Source organism: Mastacembelus armatus, chromosome 5, assembly GCF_900324485.2.
Source record: "Mastacembelus armatus chromosome 5, fMasArm1.2, whole genome shotgun sequence".
Lineage (NCBI taxonomy): Eukaryota > Metazoa > Chordata > Actinopteri > Synbranchiformes > Mastacembelidae > Mastacembelus > Mastacembelus armatus.
Window position 1 is genome coordinate 22846094 of NC_046637.1, and position 17515 is coordinate 22863608.

Below are 17515 nucleotides of genomic sequence, written 5' to 3' on the forward strand. Positions count from 1 at the left end.
AAGATATAAAGTACACAAAACACACTTGCTTCAGTTATACACACCTTTGTTATTCATTTAGTCCAGTGATTGCATCAAACTCAGTTTTCTGTATAATAATGAATATATCACTGTACAACTGTACATATAATGAACCAAACTAATCAATTAATATTTCCACTTTAACGAAGGAAATGTAGCTGTAATTCGCTGTTCTTATACAGTAAATGTAATGATACAGCTACTACGCTTAACTAAATTTTATATTCTTAAATGTAGGAAAATATCACTTTCTATACTCAAAAGGGTCTTATTGTAGACCATGTAGATTGAGTTTATTTATTTGAACAAGTAACAAAACAAAAATAGATAACATTCAAGGATTTAAAAAATGGAAATAGGCTAATATTTCTTGCACAACTAAAATGAAACTCTATGAAGAAATCAGCTTACAGTAATTTAAATATTTACTCTTTTTAATTTTAATAGATTAAGGAGTTTATTGTTTCTTTTTTTACATATGTTTTTAGGACTTTTCAGCAGCAGTGCTTTGATTTTTACTAAATTTAGTTATTTCAAAAACAAAAACTACGACTGTCGCTTTTAATTGCGTAAGCACACAGCGACTCTGCGTCTACCAGGAAGTGGCTTCTGCTCAGCAGCTAACTAGCTCTGGGAGCTAACGCAGTTTAAAGGCAGCATCAGCAGCAGGATGCTTAATGACAGTGAGCTGGCAACGTTACGAAACAGATTTAAGAGAGATGCAGAGCTGCTTCTGCAAGCAACGGCATCGGGTGATGAAGATGAAAAGAGTAAGCCTGATACTGGGACGAATTAGGAGCCAACCTTCACCGTTTTTCTGACAGAGCTCACGTTAAAGGCGATCAGTGACGTTATGAACACGGTGGTAACGTTACACAGCTCTGACATTCTCTCTGCAAGTGCTCGTCACATCGGAACTTCACTGAACAATTTTTATCACTAACCCTATTAAATGCCCAGTTTGTAGTATACAACATGGGCTTTCGACAAACTTTACGTTTTTATTTCTCGAAACTTTGAATAGATGCTCGACCGTCCTGAATACTTAAGCTATATACTAATTGTGGACATTGTAGGCAGCTTGTACAATGGACAGTTGTCTAACTTTGGGGCCCCACTGGCAGAAATCCAGCAATTCTTGATTGTTTTGACTCTGAGCAAACGCTGTGACAGCTCAGCAACATAATACAGGGAAACTCTACTCCTGCAATGGGCCCCAATCCAATCCAAGGGTCATCTCTTTTGCAGTGTAAACTGATCACCGAAATACAAGAAAGGGACTCAACCATGCCTGTTTACATACCGCCAGTGGTTATTGTGGCAAGGTGATATTGGGGATATTGTATCTTGTATTGGAGATGGATACAAGGCATAACTTTGATTGAAGATGTAGGTCAAATACTTCTAGTCTAGTGCATGGAGTTCATTATGAACTCTGCACAGAGTCGACCAAGTAGCTGAGGCACTTCAGCAGCCAACAACACTATGATACGTTTAATCAACCAGTAAATTATAGAGATTAATAGTTCTCTGAGAAGTAAGATTACCTCAAGGGAAGCTATCAGTTTCACATCAAAAGCTGCTTAAACAGAAAAGCAGAGATTTAGCTCCTTCTGTTAAGGGAAGGCAAATCTCATATTTGGTAAGGAAGTGGATAGAACCTGACCGATAAACCGCTGTGCTGATATAATGAGCAAATATCACTGTTCCCCAAGGTGGTGGTGATGGTGGTGGTGGGAGGGGGCTATATCAAATGGACTCTATTAGATAGCGTGCTGCAACCCTTCAGTGCTTCTTAGTATTAGTTGACTTTGAATGATGCGGCATGTTAGTGTTAAATGGTACCACCACTATGTCTTAACATCTGGTAAACTCTGACTTGTGGAACTGGGCTACAGAAATAAAATCTGACCAGACTTGACTGTAATCAAACGTTTGTGAGCATGTGAATTGTTGAGGAATAATCATTACTCTGTGGTGAATATCTCCTGGACTCAGCAGTACAGTGCTTAACCAGCTATCAAACAGTAATTGGTACTTAGAGCTTACTCATGCGTGTTTTGTTTTCTCTTACCTTTCAGGTCAGGAGGAAAAAGATGCCAAACCACTTCCTCGTATTAACAGACACTCCGTTTTCTGGATTGTGGCGTCTATAAGTGTGACTTATTATGTTGATTTCCTCCACAACATCATGGAGAATGATGATATTAAAAGGTTAGTGAGTTATACAGAAGACACAAAAAAAGTCCTTCACAGATTTCCATGTCTTTTGTACTCCTAACACTCAAAAGTAAACTGATAGCTGGTCGTGTTTCGTGCATTTAAGTAGATCGTTTTTCCGCCCTCACTTATTTTCAGTATCCAGTTTGTATTTTTGACCTTTACACGCAGTAAGCCTTGTTCATGAAAACCCTTTATTTTAGTACAAAAGGTTGTTGCTCAAAGATAAAATCAAAGATGTTTTTTTTGTTTTCCTTCTCAGTAGTATCATTAGTATATTGAATACCAATGGTCCCACTGCTACCTGATACCACTGGGAAACTGTTTAGGGTATTATTAATGAGGCTGTCTTTTGTATTTTGATAGCTTCAGTAAACCTACAGGTTGCTTTCCAATCTTTAACAATCCTTCTTCTAACTCATATTTTTCCAGTTGGTGGTTCAATGTGGGTCTGGTCCTTCTTGGGATCTGCCTGTCTCTGGCTATGTTTTGCATTGTGTACCTGGAGTGGTTCAAAGGCATCCAGCACTATGACCAAGAGTACCCTGCTATTCCTCCTGTCACCACTGCAGCCTTCATTGCTGCGTCATGCAGGTAAAAGAGCCAAAGAAGTGAAAAAATGAATGGCAAACTTTCCTAAGGTGCTGTAATCTTCCAATTTCCTAATAACAGGCCGACAGGTAGAATTTTGTTGTAGACACCAAAGAAAATCATAACATTATTAGATGTATGATAATAGATGTATGATGAAGTCTATAAGAACTAACACACTGTGTACCTCTCCTTTTCAGTTATTATCTTAATTTAAAATACTTTGCACTTATTTGTTGCACAATAAATAACAAAAACCTGCAGTACATAAATGACAAAAATAAATTTAGTGCATAAGCACTATGACACTGCTCTTTACTTCTGTTAAAACTAAATAAAAAGAGCAGAGCTTTGAGCGAGCAGAGGAAATCCGTGCAAGCAATCAGATATGTGTGTGAGCGCAAAGTTTTGAGCATGAGCAGAAAGCATCCATGTGCAAGTGCGAAGTTTTGAGCGTGAGCAGAAAGTACCAGTTGATGCTCACTAATTTGAAAGGATAATAACATACATCCCAGTGTTGCCACAAAGGCTGAAGCATACTATTGTGTAAAATATGACAGTATTCTTTAACATAAAGAAATTCATTGACTTGAACAAAGGGGACTAGCCCAGTACACAAAAAATAACCCAAGCACATAAAAGTATGTGGGCAGAGGTGTAGTGTATTTCCAAGCCTTTTTGAGCAGATTTTGTTTCACCTTTAAGCTTTGGGCCCTTGATTTCTTAATGGCCCTCGTACACTCACGCATGTATTTCCACGTAGTTGGCCTGATCAGCGCTTTGCTAAAGACTGTGTGGATGTGCAGGCTGTTAACCTGACGCAGATCTTAATCTGTGTTCCTCTTTAGTTAGCCATAATAATTAAAAACACCTGAGGGGTTGTGCAATACTTTAAACCCACATAAGAAAAATGCTTGATGGAGATAAATCTGCATGTGTTGCACTGAACTAACACATTTTGTTTATTTGAAGCATAAAAATGCAATTGGTTAACAAGTCGTTCACAGTGTATTGTTTGCTATTTGAATATGTAGAACCAGTTATTTTTAATTTTTTAAAACTCACAATATTTACAGAAGTGCATATCCATCTGGCATGTCTCTGCATATCAGTGACAGGCTGGACTGATGACGCAAGAATAAATTTGAAACAGGTCTTTATCTTGTAACAATACAAGGTGGGACCTTTGTCATTGAGGTGTTTCAGCTGCATTTATTCTTTTTACTTTTAACTATGTTGGATTGCTAGTGGTTGATGAGTGGCTGAGTAGAGCAATGGTCATGAATGTAGATGGGTCCATTCATCAAATGTGAATTGAGATGGGGATATTAGTCTGTGCATGAATATGTTGCTCCTGACTATTGTGGTCTATTTGATCTCTAACATCTTAAATCTGAAAAGTCACATGAGTTTGTGGGGAAATTAGACTGTTTGACTTGCTATTATATAATCCACCTTTTTTACATCATGAATCCACTTCCAGTTGGACTTATCATTCTCTATCTCTTGTAAAAAGCTGGAGGCACTGGTGTGCAGCATTAACCTATATAAAAAAAGTATTTACTTACACAAACATGAAGTCACATTAAATGTATATTTCTAAGTGATATTTGTGATTCTCTTGCAGCTTTAACATAGCACTGTGGCCAGTGTGGTCCTTCTTCACTCCCGTCATCCTCTTCACACAGTTCATGGGTGTGGTCATGTTCATTTCTTTGCTTGGATGAATGAGCCAGGTGATAATGTAGCTACTTGAAATTTAACTCTGCTGTCCTGATTGTAATTCTCACTGAATGTTAACACTATATTTGAACTGAAATCGTTGAACACATTCGGAGTGAAATTAAACGTTTAAACATGTTTGAACATATTTAATCCATGCTTCATAACTGAAGAATCACAACTTTACATCATTGTTTCTTTGGTTGTTTGTTTTGCAACTCTAGAATCACACCTTTGTAACTACACTGCTGGGTTTTAATAGTTTTTCCCTATTGCTTACACACATCTGTGATGGATATGTTTGGGAAATGGGGCTCAAGAGTTTTGAAGTCAGAGTGTAATGAATCTTTTAATTCTCACAGCAAACATTTTGATTTCTAGCAGTAGAAAAGCAGAGTTTTTAGTAATCACATTAAAGATGGCTCTGTTCTGTTTAAGTGTCCCAGGAAGCCCCAACAGTAAGTGAGCATGCCCAATGTCAGAGCCCTGAAACAGGAGAAAAAGCCACTATTTATTTTATTAATGACACCTGTGCTTTTCCTGCTGTGACATGTCAATGTCTGCAGTGAAATTTGTCTGTGCAGAGCAGTGGAGAAAAAAACATGACAGTGTTCCAGCTGTTAAGAAAACCCAGGTTTAAAAATCTTTTTTATTTTTATTAGCCAGTTTGTGATTAAGTATGTAAAAACATCTGCTTATATTCTGTAAAATATTTCTGTCTTTATTAAACATTTAGAACTAAGGAACTGTGTAGAATTGTTATTTCCTGCCAAATGACGACAGAGAACAAAGCCATTATTTCTTTGCAACAGCGGTGCAAGATATTAACTTAGACCTGTGATTTAATTTAATTTTTTGAATCTTATTTTGCACTTTGACCTGTTACATATATCAATACTACATTTAAACATAATTCAGTTTGGATGCTACTGGTATATACACCTGTGAAATGCAATGCAGTCAGCAAACAGCCCTGCCATTCATTTCATATATGTGTATCTTGCTCTGTTTTTGGGTCATGTTGATAAAAGTGTATGTGTTTCTATTTTATGCCCACCTTCATTTGCACAAGTCTATTCCGGTGAAATCAGTGTGCTGGAGTTAGAGTTAAAGCAGCAACATTTACGTCTGAAATTCACGGAGCACTGAAAATGATCTTCAGCTTTTATGTTTTTGACTATAGCTTTTAATGAAACCTGTTGCACTCAGAATCATTAGCCGAGATTGTTTCAGGGATGCGCCCTACGTGTCCACACAGAGCACTTCCAAATCCAATCACAATGTTCAGACGTAATCAATGGCCCCATTTGAGTTTACTCTTTTTCTTTATCGCGCTGACTCTCAGTGATCAAAAAATCGTTAGCAGGCGGATGGTGTTTAAATGTGCAGTTAAGAGGCTTATGTTAACCAAACCTAAAACACATCTGACGTGCACGTCAATTGATCTCATGACAGCTGCGCGTGAGATTCTGCTGCTTCCCCCCCTCTAATCTCAAAGGTGCTCCTAAAGGGAAATAGGAAAACAGATATTTAAATATGGACTGATGGATGTTGAAGTCGTGCATGTGTGAACCCATCGGTTTACAGCCTATTGAAAACGGTGGTTAAATACAGATGCGCACGCGGACGACCCACTCGTGTACTAATGCCGCACTGCTATCCCCCTGTGGAGGAACGTGAGGGACGTCTTGCTGTTTTTCATGCTGCCTGACATGCGTGGAGCAGGTAAGGCTGAAAAATACCAAAGATTGTTTATTATTGCGTGTTTGTTTTTTTTTTTTTTTAATATCTTGACCTCAAACGTTGTAGGTTTGTTCACTGTGAATTAAAGAGCTACCCCTTTCCTGCGCGAATTGAGGATCCTAACTCTAATAAAAACATCATCCAACAACTTGTCCCAAAGCCTTTGAAAATAGAACAAGCCTACTAATACAACACAATTAGTCTTGTACTTTTAGAAAGGTAGTGCTTTTGAAGTTATTCAAATTTCAAAGAAATTGAAAATGCCTTCTGTACCACCCCAATCCCCACACTAATCACTTCAATGTCAGGAAACACGTATTATGCTGATTGCGCAACTGCCCAGGGCATTTATATTGGTTACATTGTGATATCGATAAGAGCTCTTTGTGCTGATGTTCTCTTTTGTGACATCCACTCACAAAAAGCTATTGTGACTTTGACCATTGAAATCTGATTCTTCTTTTTCCCACCTTGAGAGCAAAGTCATAACCACCAAGTCTCAACCACAAATGGACATAAGGATCTGAAGAGGTGGGTCTTGTATTTGAAGAGATTGAAGTCAGGACAGGTCACTTGCCTCCAGCCCATAAAAATCACATGCTTGTGAAATAGCAGCTAATAATCTCACCTAGGCCTCACCACCCGATAGCCACCCTGAAGGGATTTTCAGCAGACTTGGAAAGACTGTCTGGCAGCTCTGGGGAGGTGGATTTGGGCGACGCTCGTTTTTTTCTGTTTTTGTGGATAATTCCAAGCTTAGAGCTATTTGCTTTATGGGCGGTCAATGGTTGGCACAGCAAGCTCTCTGGAACATATGGGAGTGTCAGCACCGAAGACTGAAACGCAATCTACCATTTTCAGTGACTCCCTGAGCCTGTTACATGACCAGATATTTTAGTATATGATACAAGATAACAATGGCATCTAACATGTCCATCCTCGGCGAGGCTGGATATTGGAACTATGCGTGACCACTGAGCAGGACCTTGAAGATTGAATGAGCATGTTTGGCACGGTACCTATCCGCCTGAATGCCCACCTTGTAGCAATAGGTTACGCAGCTGGCCTCTCTCAAATGCACTTATAGCGCGCCGCTTTGACTTTACTCTTAACTGGACACTGCGATTTTTATACAAGTCAGCCACCATGGTGGAAGACAGCGGCCTGGATATTATGTCTTTGAACAAGTACTGTAATAGTTCCTCTTCTTCATCCAGCTCCGAGCACGACAAGAAGATTTTCTCCAAATTAAAACTCAATTTGTCAGAAGACTTTCCGCAGAAGAACGCAGAGATCCTCAGCGGGCAATACGGGACCAATTTGTTGCTGGTCGGGATTGCGTTGATGCTGGGCAATGCGACCCATAACCCTCTTATCAAGGAAGAGTACTTGCTGTCCTTTCTCACCAGCCTCATGATCCTCCAGCTGATCTGGATGATGTGGTACATCCTGGTGCAGAAGAGACAGAAGAACGCACCGACCGAGAAAGATGCCCATGCTACCACAGGCTGGATAAGAGGTGAGTGCGTAAGATTACGCGCAAAATTACAGCAACAAATAAAGTACCAAATTAATGTCATCATGTTCCACGTGTTTGTAGTTTGACAAATTTAAGAAAGCACGAAAAGTTACTTGTTTCTTTATATAAACAGATTTTTAATTAGTGCAAATAATAACGAAATTATTATTTCTTGTTCATGGGTAGGTGGGTTGACTCTCCTTGCACTCCTTACACTAATTATGGATGCTTTCCGAGTCGGGTATTATGTTGGGGAAGACGCCTGTGCGTCGCCGGTACTCGCGGTATATCCTGTCATCCATGCAACTCACACTATAGCACAGGTAAGTTTACCACACCACTTTTATCTCAATAAAGTGACAATCTTTCAGCTGTGTTAAGACACTGTGTCTTTTTTCTGTGGTCCCGTTAACCAGATAGGTCTTTGAATAATGTGCTCTTTGTTACTGGGGAAAGTACAGAGTTGGTGCAACAACATAAGCCTATCCTTGTTCATGTTATTGAGTGTATATGATCTGGGAAGGGACTTTAATAATAGCTTTGTATTTTTGTATGTTTTAATAATGTATATTTTAAATAACAAATAATAATTTACCTAGTTTTTTGTAGTACAGTTTTGTGTCTTGTGTTATTTAGGTGCATTTTCTCTGGTTTCACATCAAGGATGTCATCAAGAGCTTTAAAACATTAGACAGGTAAGTCAAATATGTCATATTATAATAAGACTATCTGTTGCTGTATGCTTTTTATTTTACCTATAAATCGTAAAAACATTGAAATCAGATTTGTGAAACATCTCACAAAATCACAGTTATCAAAAAATATAAACTCTACACATATGCACAACACTCCTACATCTTATTAGGTGATAGATCAGCCTTGTTTTCAATTGTTTGTCTCCTCAGATTTGGGGTAATGCATGCAGTCTTTACCAACTTCATCCTGTGGTGCCACGGTGTGATGTCAGAAACCGAACATTTCATGAACAACCGTATGAGAAGACTCACTGCCTTGGGATTCACAAATCTCACCATAGGTAAGGGCCAAGGGGTCGATTGCCAGCTTGTACCTGGAAGAAAAGTACAATAGTCCACTTGAGGTCTCACTTCAATGGATAAAAGGAAAATGAAGGAGGGGAGGGTTGTGAGGGGAAGGGAGGTTAGCCCAGCAGGTCCAGTGGGTCTTGTTTGTTTCAAACGTTTCTCTATTAGGTTTCAGGAGACACACAGCGTTGCTAGTGCTGAACCCCCCCTCCCTAGCCCTTTCCCCACATTTCAGCCATCACCACTCTCATTGACAACCCCCTGCTTGACCTCAGACAGCTTTGTCCCCAGGCTGCTTACTCCCAAGGGTGCTGCAATTACAGTAACTGATACATCTAAGCCTAGGGTTGGGGGGTTCGACTGCTCCTCCTCATATCCGGCTGACTTTGAGGCTGGCTGCACCCTGACTGTTGTTTCCTTTTTAATTAAAGCATGCAGGACCATAGTGGTAGCCTTTGGAGGGTGAGGGGTAATGGGGGGTGGGGAGGTGGACATGTCTAGGTTTGGTTGAGATGATCTCTAGAGAGTAACGGTATTACTACAGTGTACTGTGGCAGGCTAAAGTAAGTAAAATGTGTATTGCCAGGATTGATATTTTAAAGCCACACTACACTAAAAAGTACCGTCTTTTACATACAACTTCAAATTTAAGTTTTATCACAAACATTTAAAGTAAATCAAGATGCAAATTGGGAGTACTAGAGGTCAGTTAAGAGGCATACTATTAAAAAGATATAAATACTAATGTATAAAAAATATTTTGTTTTGACTTCAGTGTGGATTTGGTGGATTTAATTATTAGTCCAGAGCAAGAGTGTGAGTACATGAGGGTTGGAACAATGTATGATTCCATTGACACAAATACAGTTTTTTGTTGTTTTTTTTTTGTTTGTTTCAGCTCACCCTCTAATGATTTTTGTAATTGTTGGATAATCTCATCTCTTCAGGTTAAAACAGAACAAGGAAAAAGAACTTTGGCAGATAAACACTATGGACTGAGTCAGGATCCAGATAACCTTACTTTGACAAACAAATTGGGAAACATTGCTTCTAATGCTCTCTAATGCTTAGTCTGTTATAATTGTGCAAATACGATTGCACTGGAACAAAATGTCAACATTCAACAAACCTAACCTGCATCTCTTGAAATATTTTAAATTAAATTGGATTTATATAAATGTTCAGTCACTCATTAACACTTTTTGTAAAGTGCACTATATCACTGTACACAAAACATTACTGACATGTTTCACTGACACAAACTTGTGAGATCCTGTACACTGTTGTTAGTGTCTGACATTTTTATCTTATACAATTTTATGCATATTTTGATATTTATGTTTGTCTATGTTTTGTGATAGGGCAGCATAAAAATCTGTGTTTTATTTGTTGTTGTTGTTGTTGTAGCAGCGGTCATCTCTTATTCATTTGTTTCTGTTTTTAATTTTTCAGTATTGGACCCAGAGCCTATCTGTAACTGCACCACCAGCACTTGCAACATGTTCTTCAACAGCCTCGCCTATCTCTATCCCTTCAACATTGAATACCACATCTTTGTCTCTGCAATGCTTTTTGTCATGTGGAAAAACATTGGACGGACTATTGTGCATTCAAACCAGAAAAGGGTGGCTACCAAAAACCACTGTCTGACCATAGGTCCTGTTATGGGTCTGCTTGCCTTGGCCAGCACCATCGGGGTCCTGGTGGTCTACATAACTCATATGGAGTCCCTCCAAACACGGCTGTCAGCCATTTCCATGTTCTACATTTATGGCATTGTCATTCTGGCGCTCATGTGCTTTGCTGGTGCTGCAGGTCTACTCATATACCGAGTGGACCACATGCCAATGGACACTTCCAAGAACCCTTCCAGACAGCTGGACACAGAGCTTCTGTTTGGATCCTCTGTCGGCTCCTGGCTTATGGCTTGGTGCAGCATAGTGGCTGTGTTAAGCACCAGTAATGACCCTCCTTACCGATGGATGAACTTCACCTACTCTGTGCTTACTGTGTTGGAGAAGTACATCCAGAATGTCTTTATAATAGAGTCTCTTTACCGCCAGAAGGAGGATGGAGAGAGGGAGGATCCAGAGTTAACAACTTCTCCAGAAGTCTTCACTGTTACTTCCTCATTAGCTTCACCATACAATGGTATAATCAACCAAGCCTATGAGACTCCAGAAAGGCCCTGTGTCAGCTTAGACAACGAGCAGGAGGACAGCAAACATGCGTGCGGATCTCTGAGTAAACCTCTGGAGGTGTCGCTGCCTAGAGAGAACAAAGTAGTGGAGCCTCTCAAAGTAAAGAAGCAAGTCTTGAAGAACATTGCTATCTTCCTGATACTGTGCAACATGTCGGTGAGCAAACAAAGAATTAGTAACAAGTGAATATAGATTCAAACTACTGACAGTGAATGTAAGTTTGTTGTATAAGTAATGGTATTTTAAAAACATTTTAAACATACTTTTAGTTCTTTACTGAATGAAATTCAGGTAATGTTCCTATAAAGTTTTTTTAATTTAGTTTCTTTATCAGATGGTGAAATTATTTATGGATGTTTTCAAGGTGCAGTGTATAAAATGTGAAAGATTTAGCAGTAGTGAGATTGCAGAATGCACCCCTCACACCCCATCCCTATTTTCAGGCATGAGCTAGGGTACAGTGGCCATCAACTTTGAAACAAAACATAATTTCCTGCCTAGAGCTAGTGTTTTGTTTGTCCATTCTAGGGTACTGTAGAAATGTGGTGGCGCAACATGGCTGCCTCCGTAACAGGAGACCCATTCCCTATGTAGATTTAAAAGGCTCATTCTCAGATTAACAAAATGCAACAGTTGGTATTTTCCAGTGATTACACACTAATGACAACATATTTCTGAATACTATATTCAATTTGTGCTAATGGATTGCTATAAATATTACACATTAAACCTCTGAGCTACTCTAATCAATATTTTTATACAAATATTAGTTAAAATAATTATTGTATGTCTAATGCAAAAACTCTTTAATTCCATTCAACTGTACAGAGTGTTTCAGCACCTTTTAGCCCTTATTTTTGGTTGTATTGTCTACAGCTATGCTATTTATTTTCAGTGCCATTGCTTTCACCATCAGTTATTCGAGAAACACTCTGATAAACTCACTGTACATTACCTGCCCAGTGCTAAACAACATGCAGTCAAAGTTATTTACTTGCCTGTGAACATAAGGGAGTACAAAGCAGCAAAACACCCACATACCTGACTCAGGAGTTAAGAAAGACCAAAACAAAGGAAAAATGAATGCTGAAGCAGGGGTGGCCAGAACCTTATGAGGTGATAAAATTTCAGTGGCCAGACAAAAAAATCTATTAATTAAATTGTAATGCATGTACTGTCTTTCTTGCAGCTCTGGATCCTTCCTGCCTTTGGCTGCCGGCCACAGTACGACAATGGGTTGGAGCAAGAGTTGTACGGCTTCAGCGTATGGACAACAGTTCTCAATTTTGTCATTCCTTTGAATCTTTTCTACCGCATGCACTCAGTTGCCTCCCTCTTTGAGGTGTTCCGCCAGGTCTGACAGAAAACCAGATGATTGGCAGTGCACAAGAACAGTTGCCACCACCTTCTCCCAAGAACATCTTGCAGCACAGGACAATCTGTGTCACATGCCAACCGACATGAAAGCAAGCTGTTGGGGCAAACAAAACATAGATTACTGTGTGTGGGGATTACAAAGGAAGACCTAGAACTTATTGTTACCGTGTTCCTTGAAGAAATGCTGTATTGAGTGCCACTCTTATTAAAGTAAAGAAACCCAGTTTTCAAGAATTTTAAATAGCCCTTTTGTACTTTCTGTTCTGTAGTCACATTTTAGTACACAGCAAAATCCATCAATCTATATTTGCTTATTTCTATTTAGAGTCACAGGGATCTGATAGAGCCAGTTCTCTTGGGGCAAAAGGCAGGGGTACACCCTGGACAGATATCCAGTACACATCAAAATGACCAGTGTTAAAACAAAAGTTTTTTATGTGAACAGTGGATGCACACAGACTTCTTGGCAGTAAATGAACACACTCAGAGCTCAGAATTCACACATTGGCAATTTTGCTGTGTAGGTTCTTCTTCTGTTGCATCATGTAAAATCTTTATGCTTTTCTGACACCCACATTTTGTACTGTTTCATGTTAGTTACTGAAAGTACATAATAGAATACTCACTTGATTTTCATATCTAAAAGTACAACACTGAAACCATCGAAACACCTGCCAAAATATCTTGTATGTTAATAGTACTGTATTTCTCAGAGCCACAAGTACATCACTGTACCACTTGACAAGTTTTTTTTATTAATGTGGATTCTTTATATGGATATGGTTCTCATTTACTTAGTGATTCAAATAGTTTAATAGCTGTATCGTAATACTTGAGTTACAAGGATAATGACAATCTTTGAACAGCACTATATTATGAATAATATTAATGGGTTGGACTATTTAGTTCTCAGAAGTAGCACCTGCATCTCTCTCAGTCATTTAAGGCACATCAGTGTCCTCTTTCATACTGATTACCTGTTCTCTTGAGTTGAATGTAAAGTTATGTTCTAAGTTATGTAACAGTGTAGCACTGTTTTGATTACACTTGAGTCCTGTGATCTGTATCCACATAATATTTTAACAAATTTACTGTCAGAAAACACTTTGATTCTATAAAATGTAAACATTTGACTTCATGTATGTTAACAGGAAAAGGCACTGGTTTGTTCAAATCAAGTGAGTCTGTATTGTCAAAATGGGATTCTTACATTAGAATAGTTTCAGGATTATTATACCAATATAAAATGTGATGGAATCATGATAATTGTTAGACCAGATCAGAGAGTGTTTGTTTACACCTACAGGATCAGCAATAAAAACCATCTCAGTCTATGGCATTACTTGTTTTTTTTTCTGATATAAAGCACATTAAGTATAGCTGTACTGTACATTTCTATATCAAATCAATGCTTCATTGCCTATTGTAACTCTGCTGTGATGAATGCAGGGATGCAGCCAGATACTGTGATACAAAGTCTTACAATGAAATGGTAAACTCATATGTAGGCTACAGTAGGGAAGATCCTGCCCACTGAAGTCAAAAATAGGTTCCTCTTTTCATAGTCAAGACCTGTCACATCACTTAAGTTGTCTCCCATTATCTTACATGCTGTTGGAAAACTGAGGGTCTTGGCAAAGATTGTTACTTTTCACTGAACGTCTGAAATGGGAGCAATTGTAGTTGATCGTTGCACCACACGATGGCGCCATTTATGTTTGTCTGGATTTTGATGCGACTCCAGATTCTCCTGAACTGAATTGAATTGCAGCTTAGATCATTTCCCATCGCTTCTTAAACACCTGCTGCTTACAAAAATGTTAGAAAATACAAAATTATACCAAATTAAAAAATGGGAAATTCACACAAATTCAACACAAACGTGTCTCGAAATTGTCCCTTAATATTATTTAAGAATCAAACGCCAACTATTCTGAACACAGACAATAACAACTTCATGTTGTCTTGTGATAGTCTTTCTTAAAAGCACATTTGCACATTTAAAGTTTTAGACATTGTCTTCTGTGGCTTCTGTAGTTAAACAAAGGCATCATACTTTTATACCAATGAATATTAATTCACTGGCTGTTGTAACATCTGTAGTAACAGCTGTATGCGGAGAAGTACAGGTTCTGCCCTGACATAACGTCCCAAGATTATAGTTTACTCCAGAGAATTTGGCATCGGGCGCTGGAAGGTTATTTTGACGTCGTGTCACAACGATTTGACAGGCACGCAGACACACCTAAAAATATCCGTGACGTTTCAAAACCGGAAACGACGCTGCTGCGGCGGCTGCTGCTCAGGCATAGACAGGGCGTCGCAGATCGTGCGTGGAGCTTCTGGCGTAACTTGTCCACTGAGTGTGAATGTGACTCACCTGTTCAGTCAACTGGGTGAGCTGAACTCCAGTCCACGGTCAACCGCCACCAGTAAAAGTTCATTTTTCCATATCTAAAAAGACCCACTTTTTCAATCAAACACAGACAGCAAACGGGTCCTGTAGCTTTGTATATTACGCTGAGTTTTTTTAAAAGTGCTTCTTTCAGTTAGTGGAGTATTGCAGACTGTGGTACTGCATGAAAGTATTCAGATATCAAATTCGGCCTGTCTCCTCCAAGGCAGTGAAACTGAGCCGATAGATAGATAGATAGATAGATAGATAGATAGATAGATAGATAGATAGATAGATAGATAGATAGATAGATAGATAGATAGATAGATAGATAGATAGATAGATAGATAGATAGATAGATAGATAGATAGATAGATAGATAGATAGATAGATAGATAGATAGATAGATAGATAGAGGTCTATGTTTGGATTTTTTCAGCACCATGGACAGCGCCGCACACTCTATTTATTGCTTTTGAATACATCTATTAGTTATTTACTTATTTTTGTTTACATATTTCACATACACTTTAAACCACTCCATATTGTCACTCCTGTCACTGCAGTGTTGCGTGATGTCAAATACAGACAATGCGCAAAAGGGAGGATAGACAATCCACAGCTAAGACCCTCGACTGATTTAAAGTTTCTAACTGCGCATTTTCCAACAACGAAAAACCCTCAAATTGGTGTTTCCTCACACTTCTGTTCTAACGAAGTGCAATGTTGTGCGTAACACCACGCACAAATCAGGCACAATGGTATATGCGCACACCCCGGTTAGGTTAGAGTGTGTCAGGCTGTAGGGGCTTCTTCCTCGCCCACACCGCACTCAGGATACTTTGGACTAAGAGATCAACGCAGGCAGCAAGGTCAGACGACCGCACCGGCAAGGCTGCAATATGCACTCGATCCTGCGTGCTGCGTCTCAGCACCTCAGCGCACCTGGCACGTCGATTGGCTCAGTTTTAAGGCGCACACTTTTCTCGTTTTCTCTGTTTTTCACACCACAACATGCTGGCGACCGAGCGAGACAAGGGGGACAAAACCCTGAGTGGTTAATAACTGTGCCCGTCCCCACGCCCGAAGAAATGGACTGCAGTTTTACTTGAAGAGGCACATGGAGAACCCAGCCAAGTATCTCTCATCGGTGCAGGAGATTGACTCTGTGCCGGCACCTCTCGGAGAGAATATGTGGAACAGCACCGAAACGGAGGCAACAGGCAACAGAAGGAAGGACATGGTGGTGCGTACATTAACGGGCTGCCTGCTGTCCATTCTCATCCTATGGACCCTACTGGGCAACATCCTGGTTTGCTCCGCGGTGCTCCGCTTTCGGCACCTTCGGACCAAAGTCACTAACATTTTCATCGTCTCTCTAGCTTTGTCTGACTTATTCGTGGCCGTCCTGGTGATGCCCTGGAAAGCAGTGGCAGAGGTGGCAGGGTATTGGCCGTTTGGCACTTTCTGTAATATCTGGGTCGCTTTTGACATTATGTGCTCCACCGCATCTATCCTCAACCTCTGCATTATCAGCGTGGATAGATACTGGGCCATCTCTAGCCCCTTCCGCTATGAGAGGAAAATGACCCAGCGAGTCGCCTTTGTCATGATCAGCATCACTTGGACACTGTCTGTGCTTATTTCATTCATACCGGTCCAGCTAAACTGGCACAAAGCCAGTAGTGATGACATAGTTGGGGCGCACAACTCGTCCAAGAGTCGGCAGATGGAGGAAAACTGCGACTCCAGCCTGAGCAGAGAGTACGCTATATCCTCTTCTTTGATAAGTTTCTATATTCCCGTGGCAATCATGATTGTGACTTACACCAGAATATACCGAATTGCACAAATCCAAATTAGAAGAATAGCCTCACTGGAGAGAGCGGCAGAACACGCGCAAAGTTGCCGGACCAACAGAATAGAGTGCCAACACCACAACACACTGAAAACGTCGATTAAACGGGAAACGAAAGTCTTCAAAACTCTGTCGGTGATTATGGGTGTCTTCGTGTGTTGCTGGCTACCTTTCTTCGTACTGAACTGCATGGTGCCGTTCTGCGACAGACCGGCCACAGATCGAGACGCGGGTCTGCCGTGCGTCAGCGAGACGACTTTTGATGTCTTCGTGTGGTTCGGTTGGACCAACTCCTCCCTGAACCCCGTCATTTACGCCTTCAACGCAGAGTTCAGGAAGGCCTTCGCCAGCCTTTTGGGCTGTCGTTATTTCTGCTCCAACACACCAGTGGAAACTGTTAATATTAGTAACGAGCTGGTCTCATATAACCAAGATACCCTCATCCACAAGGAAATCGCGAACGCCTATGTCAACATGATCCCCAACGTGGTTGAATGTATAGAGCATGAAGAGTCCTTTGACAGGATTTCACAATTCTCTCACAACAATGAAAACGCCACCGATTCAGTCTGTGACCTGGAGGACTGCGAGCCAGATATCAGTCTTGACAGGATGTCACCATTCACACCCAATGGATTACACTGACTTCAACTTTGTGTCTCCCCGTGCGTAATTGGATGTATTGATAATGTAATGTCAGCGTTCAATCGATACCTTTGTCTTAGAAGCTCATCACCACAGGGAGCCCACAGGTCAGGGTCCTCTGAGCTACAGAGCAGCTGGTGAGGGATCTAATGCCTTGCTCAAGGACACTTCAGTCTCCAC

General features: G+C 40.1%; 3 protein-coding genes across 3 annotated transcripts; all 3 read left to right on the plus strand.

Annotated features, from left to right (window-relative positions):
* The first annotated feature begins 612 nt into the window (after nt 1-612).
* tmem128 (transmembrane protein 128) lies at nt 613-5300 on the plus strand. Its single transcript, XM_026308125.1, has 4 exons — nt 613-791; nt 2103-2235; nt 2674-2835; nt 4460-5300. Exons 1-4 carry the CDS (start codon nt 692-694, stop codon nt 4557-4559), a joined length of 495 nt encoding a protein of 164 aa, XP_026163910.1. The 5' UTR covers nt 613-691; the 3' UTR covers nt 4560-5300.
* Nucleotides 5301-7443: 2143 nt separating this feature from the next.
* Nucleotides 7444-12498, plus strand: otop1 (otopetrin 1). Its single transcript, XM_026307310.1, has 6 exons — nt 7444-7816; nt 8003-8139; nt 8453-8511; nt 8722-8852; nt 10312-11216; nt 12250-12498. The coding sequence occupies exons 1-6, from the start codon at nt 7444-7446 to the stop codon at nt 12418-12420; spliced, it is 1776 nt and encodes a 591-aa protein (XP_026163095.1). The 3' UTR covers nt 12421-12498.
* Nucleotides 12499-15952: 3454 nt separating this feature from the next.
* On the plus strand, nt 15953-17335 carry drd5a (dopamine receptor D5a). Its single transcript, XM_026307311.1, has one exon. It carries the CDS (start codon nt 15953-15955, stop codon nt 17333-17335), a length of 1383 nt encoding a protein of 460 aa, XP_026163096.1.
* The last annotated feature ends 180 nt before the right edge of the window (nt 17336-17515 follow it).

Bases quoted from the DNA above. Each gene is read 5' to 3' on its own strand.
- drd5a (XM_026307311.1), top strand. From the start codon at position 15,953: ATGGAGAACCCAGCCAAGTATCTCTCATCGGTGCAGGAGATTGACTCT.
- otop1 (XM_026307310.1), top strand. From the start codon at position 7,444: ATGGTGGAAGACAGCGGCCTGGATATTATGTCTTTGAACAAGTACTGT. The intron at 7,817-8,002 runs GTGAGTGCGTAA...GTTCATGGGTAG, and splicing joins TACCACAGGCTGGATAAGAG to GTGGGTTGACTCTCCTTGCA. The intron at 8,140-8,452 runs GTAAGTTTACCA...TGTGTTATTTAG, and splicing joins CAACTCACACTATAGCACAG to GTGCATTTTCTCTGGTTTCA.
- tmem128 (XM_026308125.1), top strand. From the start codon at position 692: ATGCTTAATGACAGTGAGCTGGCAACGTTACGAAACAGATTTAAGAGA. The intron at 792-2,102 runs GTAAGCCTGATA...CTTACCTTTCAG, and splicing joins GGGTGATGAAGATGAAAAGA to GTCAGGAGGAAAAAGATGCC. The intron at 2,236-2,673 runs GTTAGTGAGTTA...ATATTTTTCCAG, and splicing joins GAGAATGATGATATTAAAAG to TTGGTGGTTCAATGTGGGTC.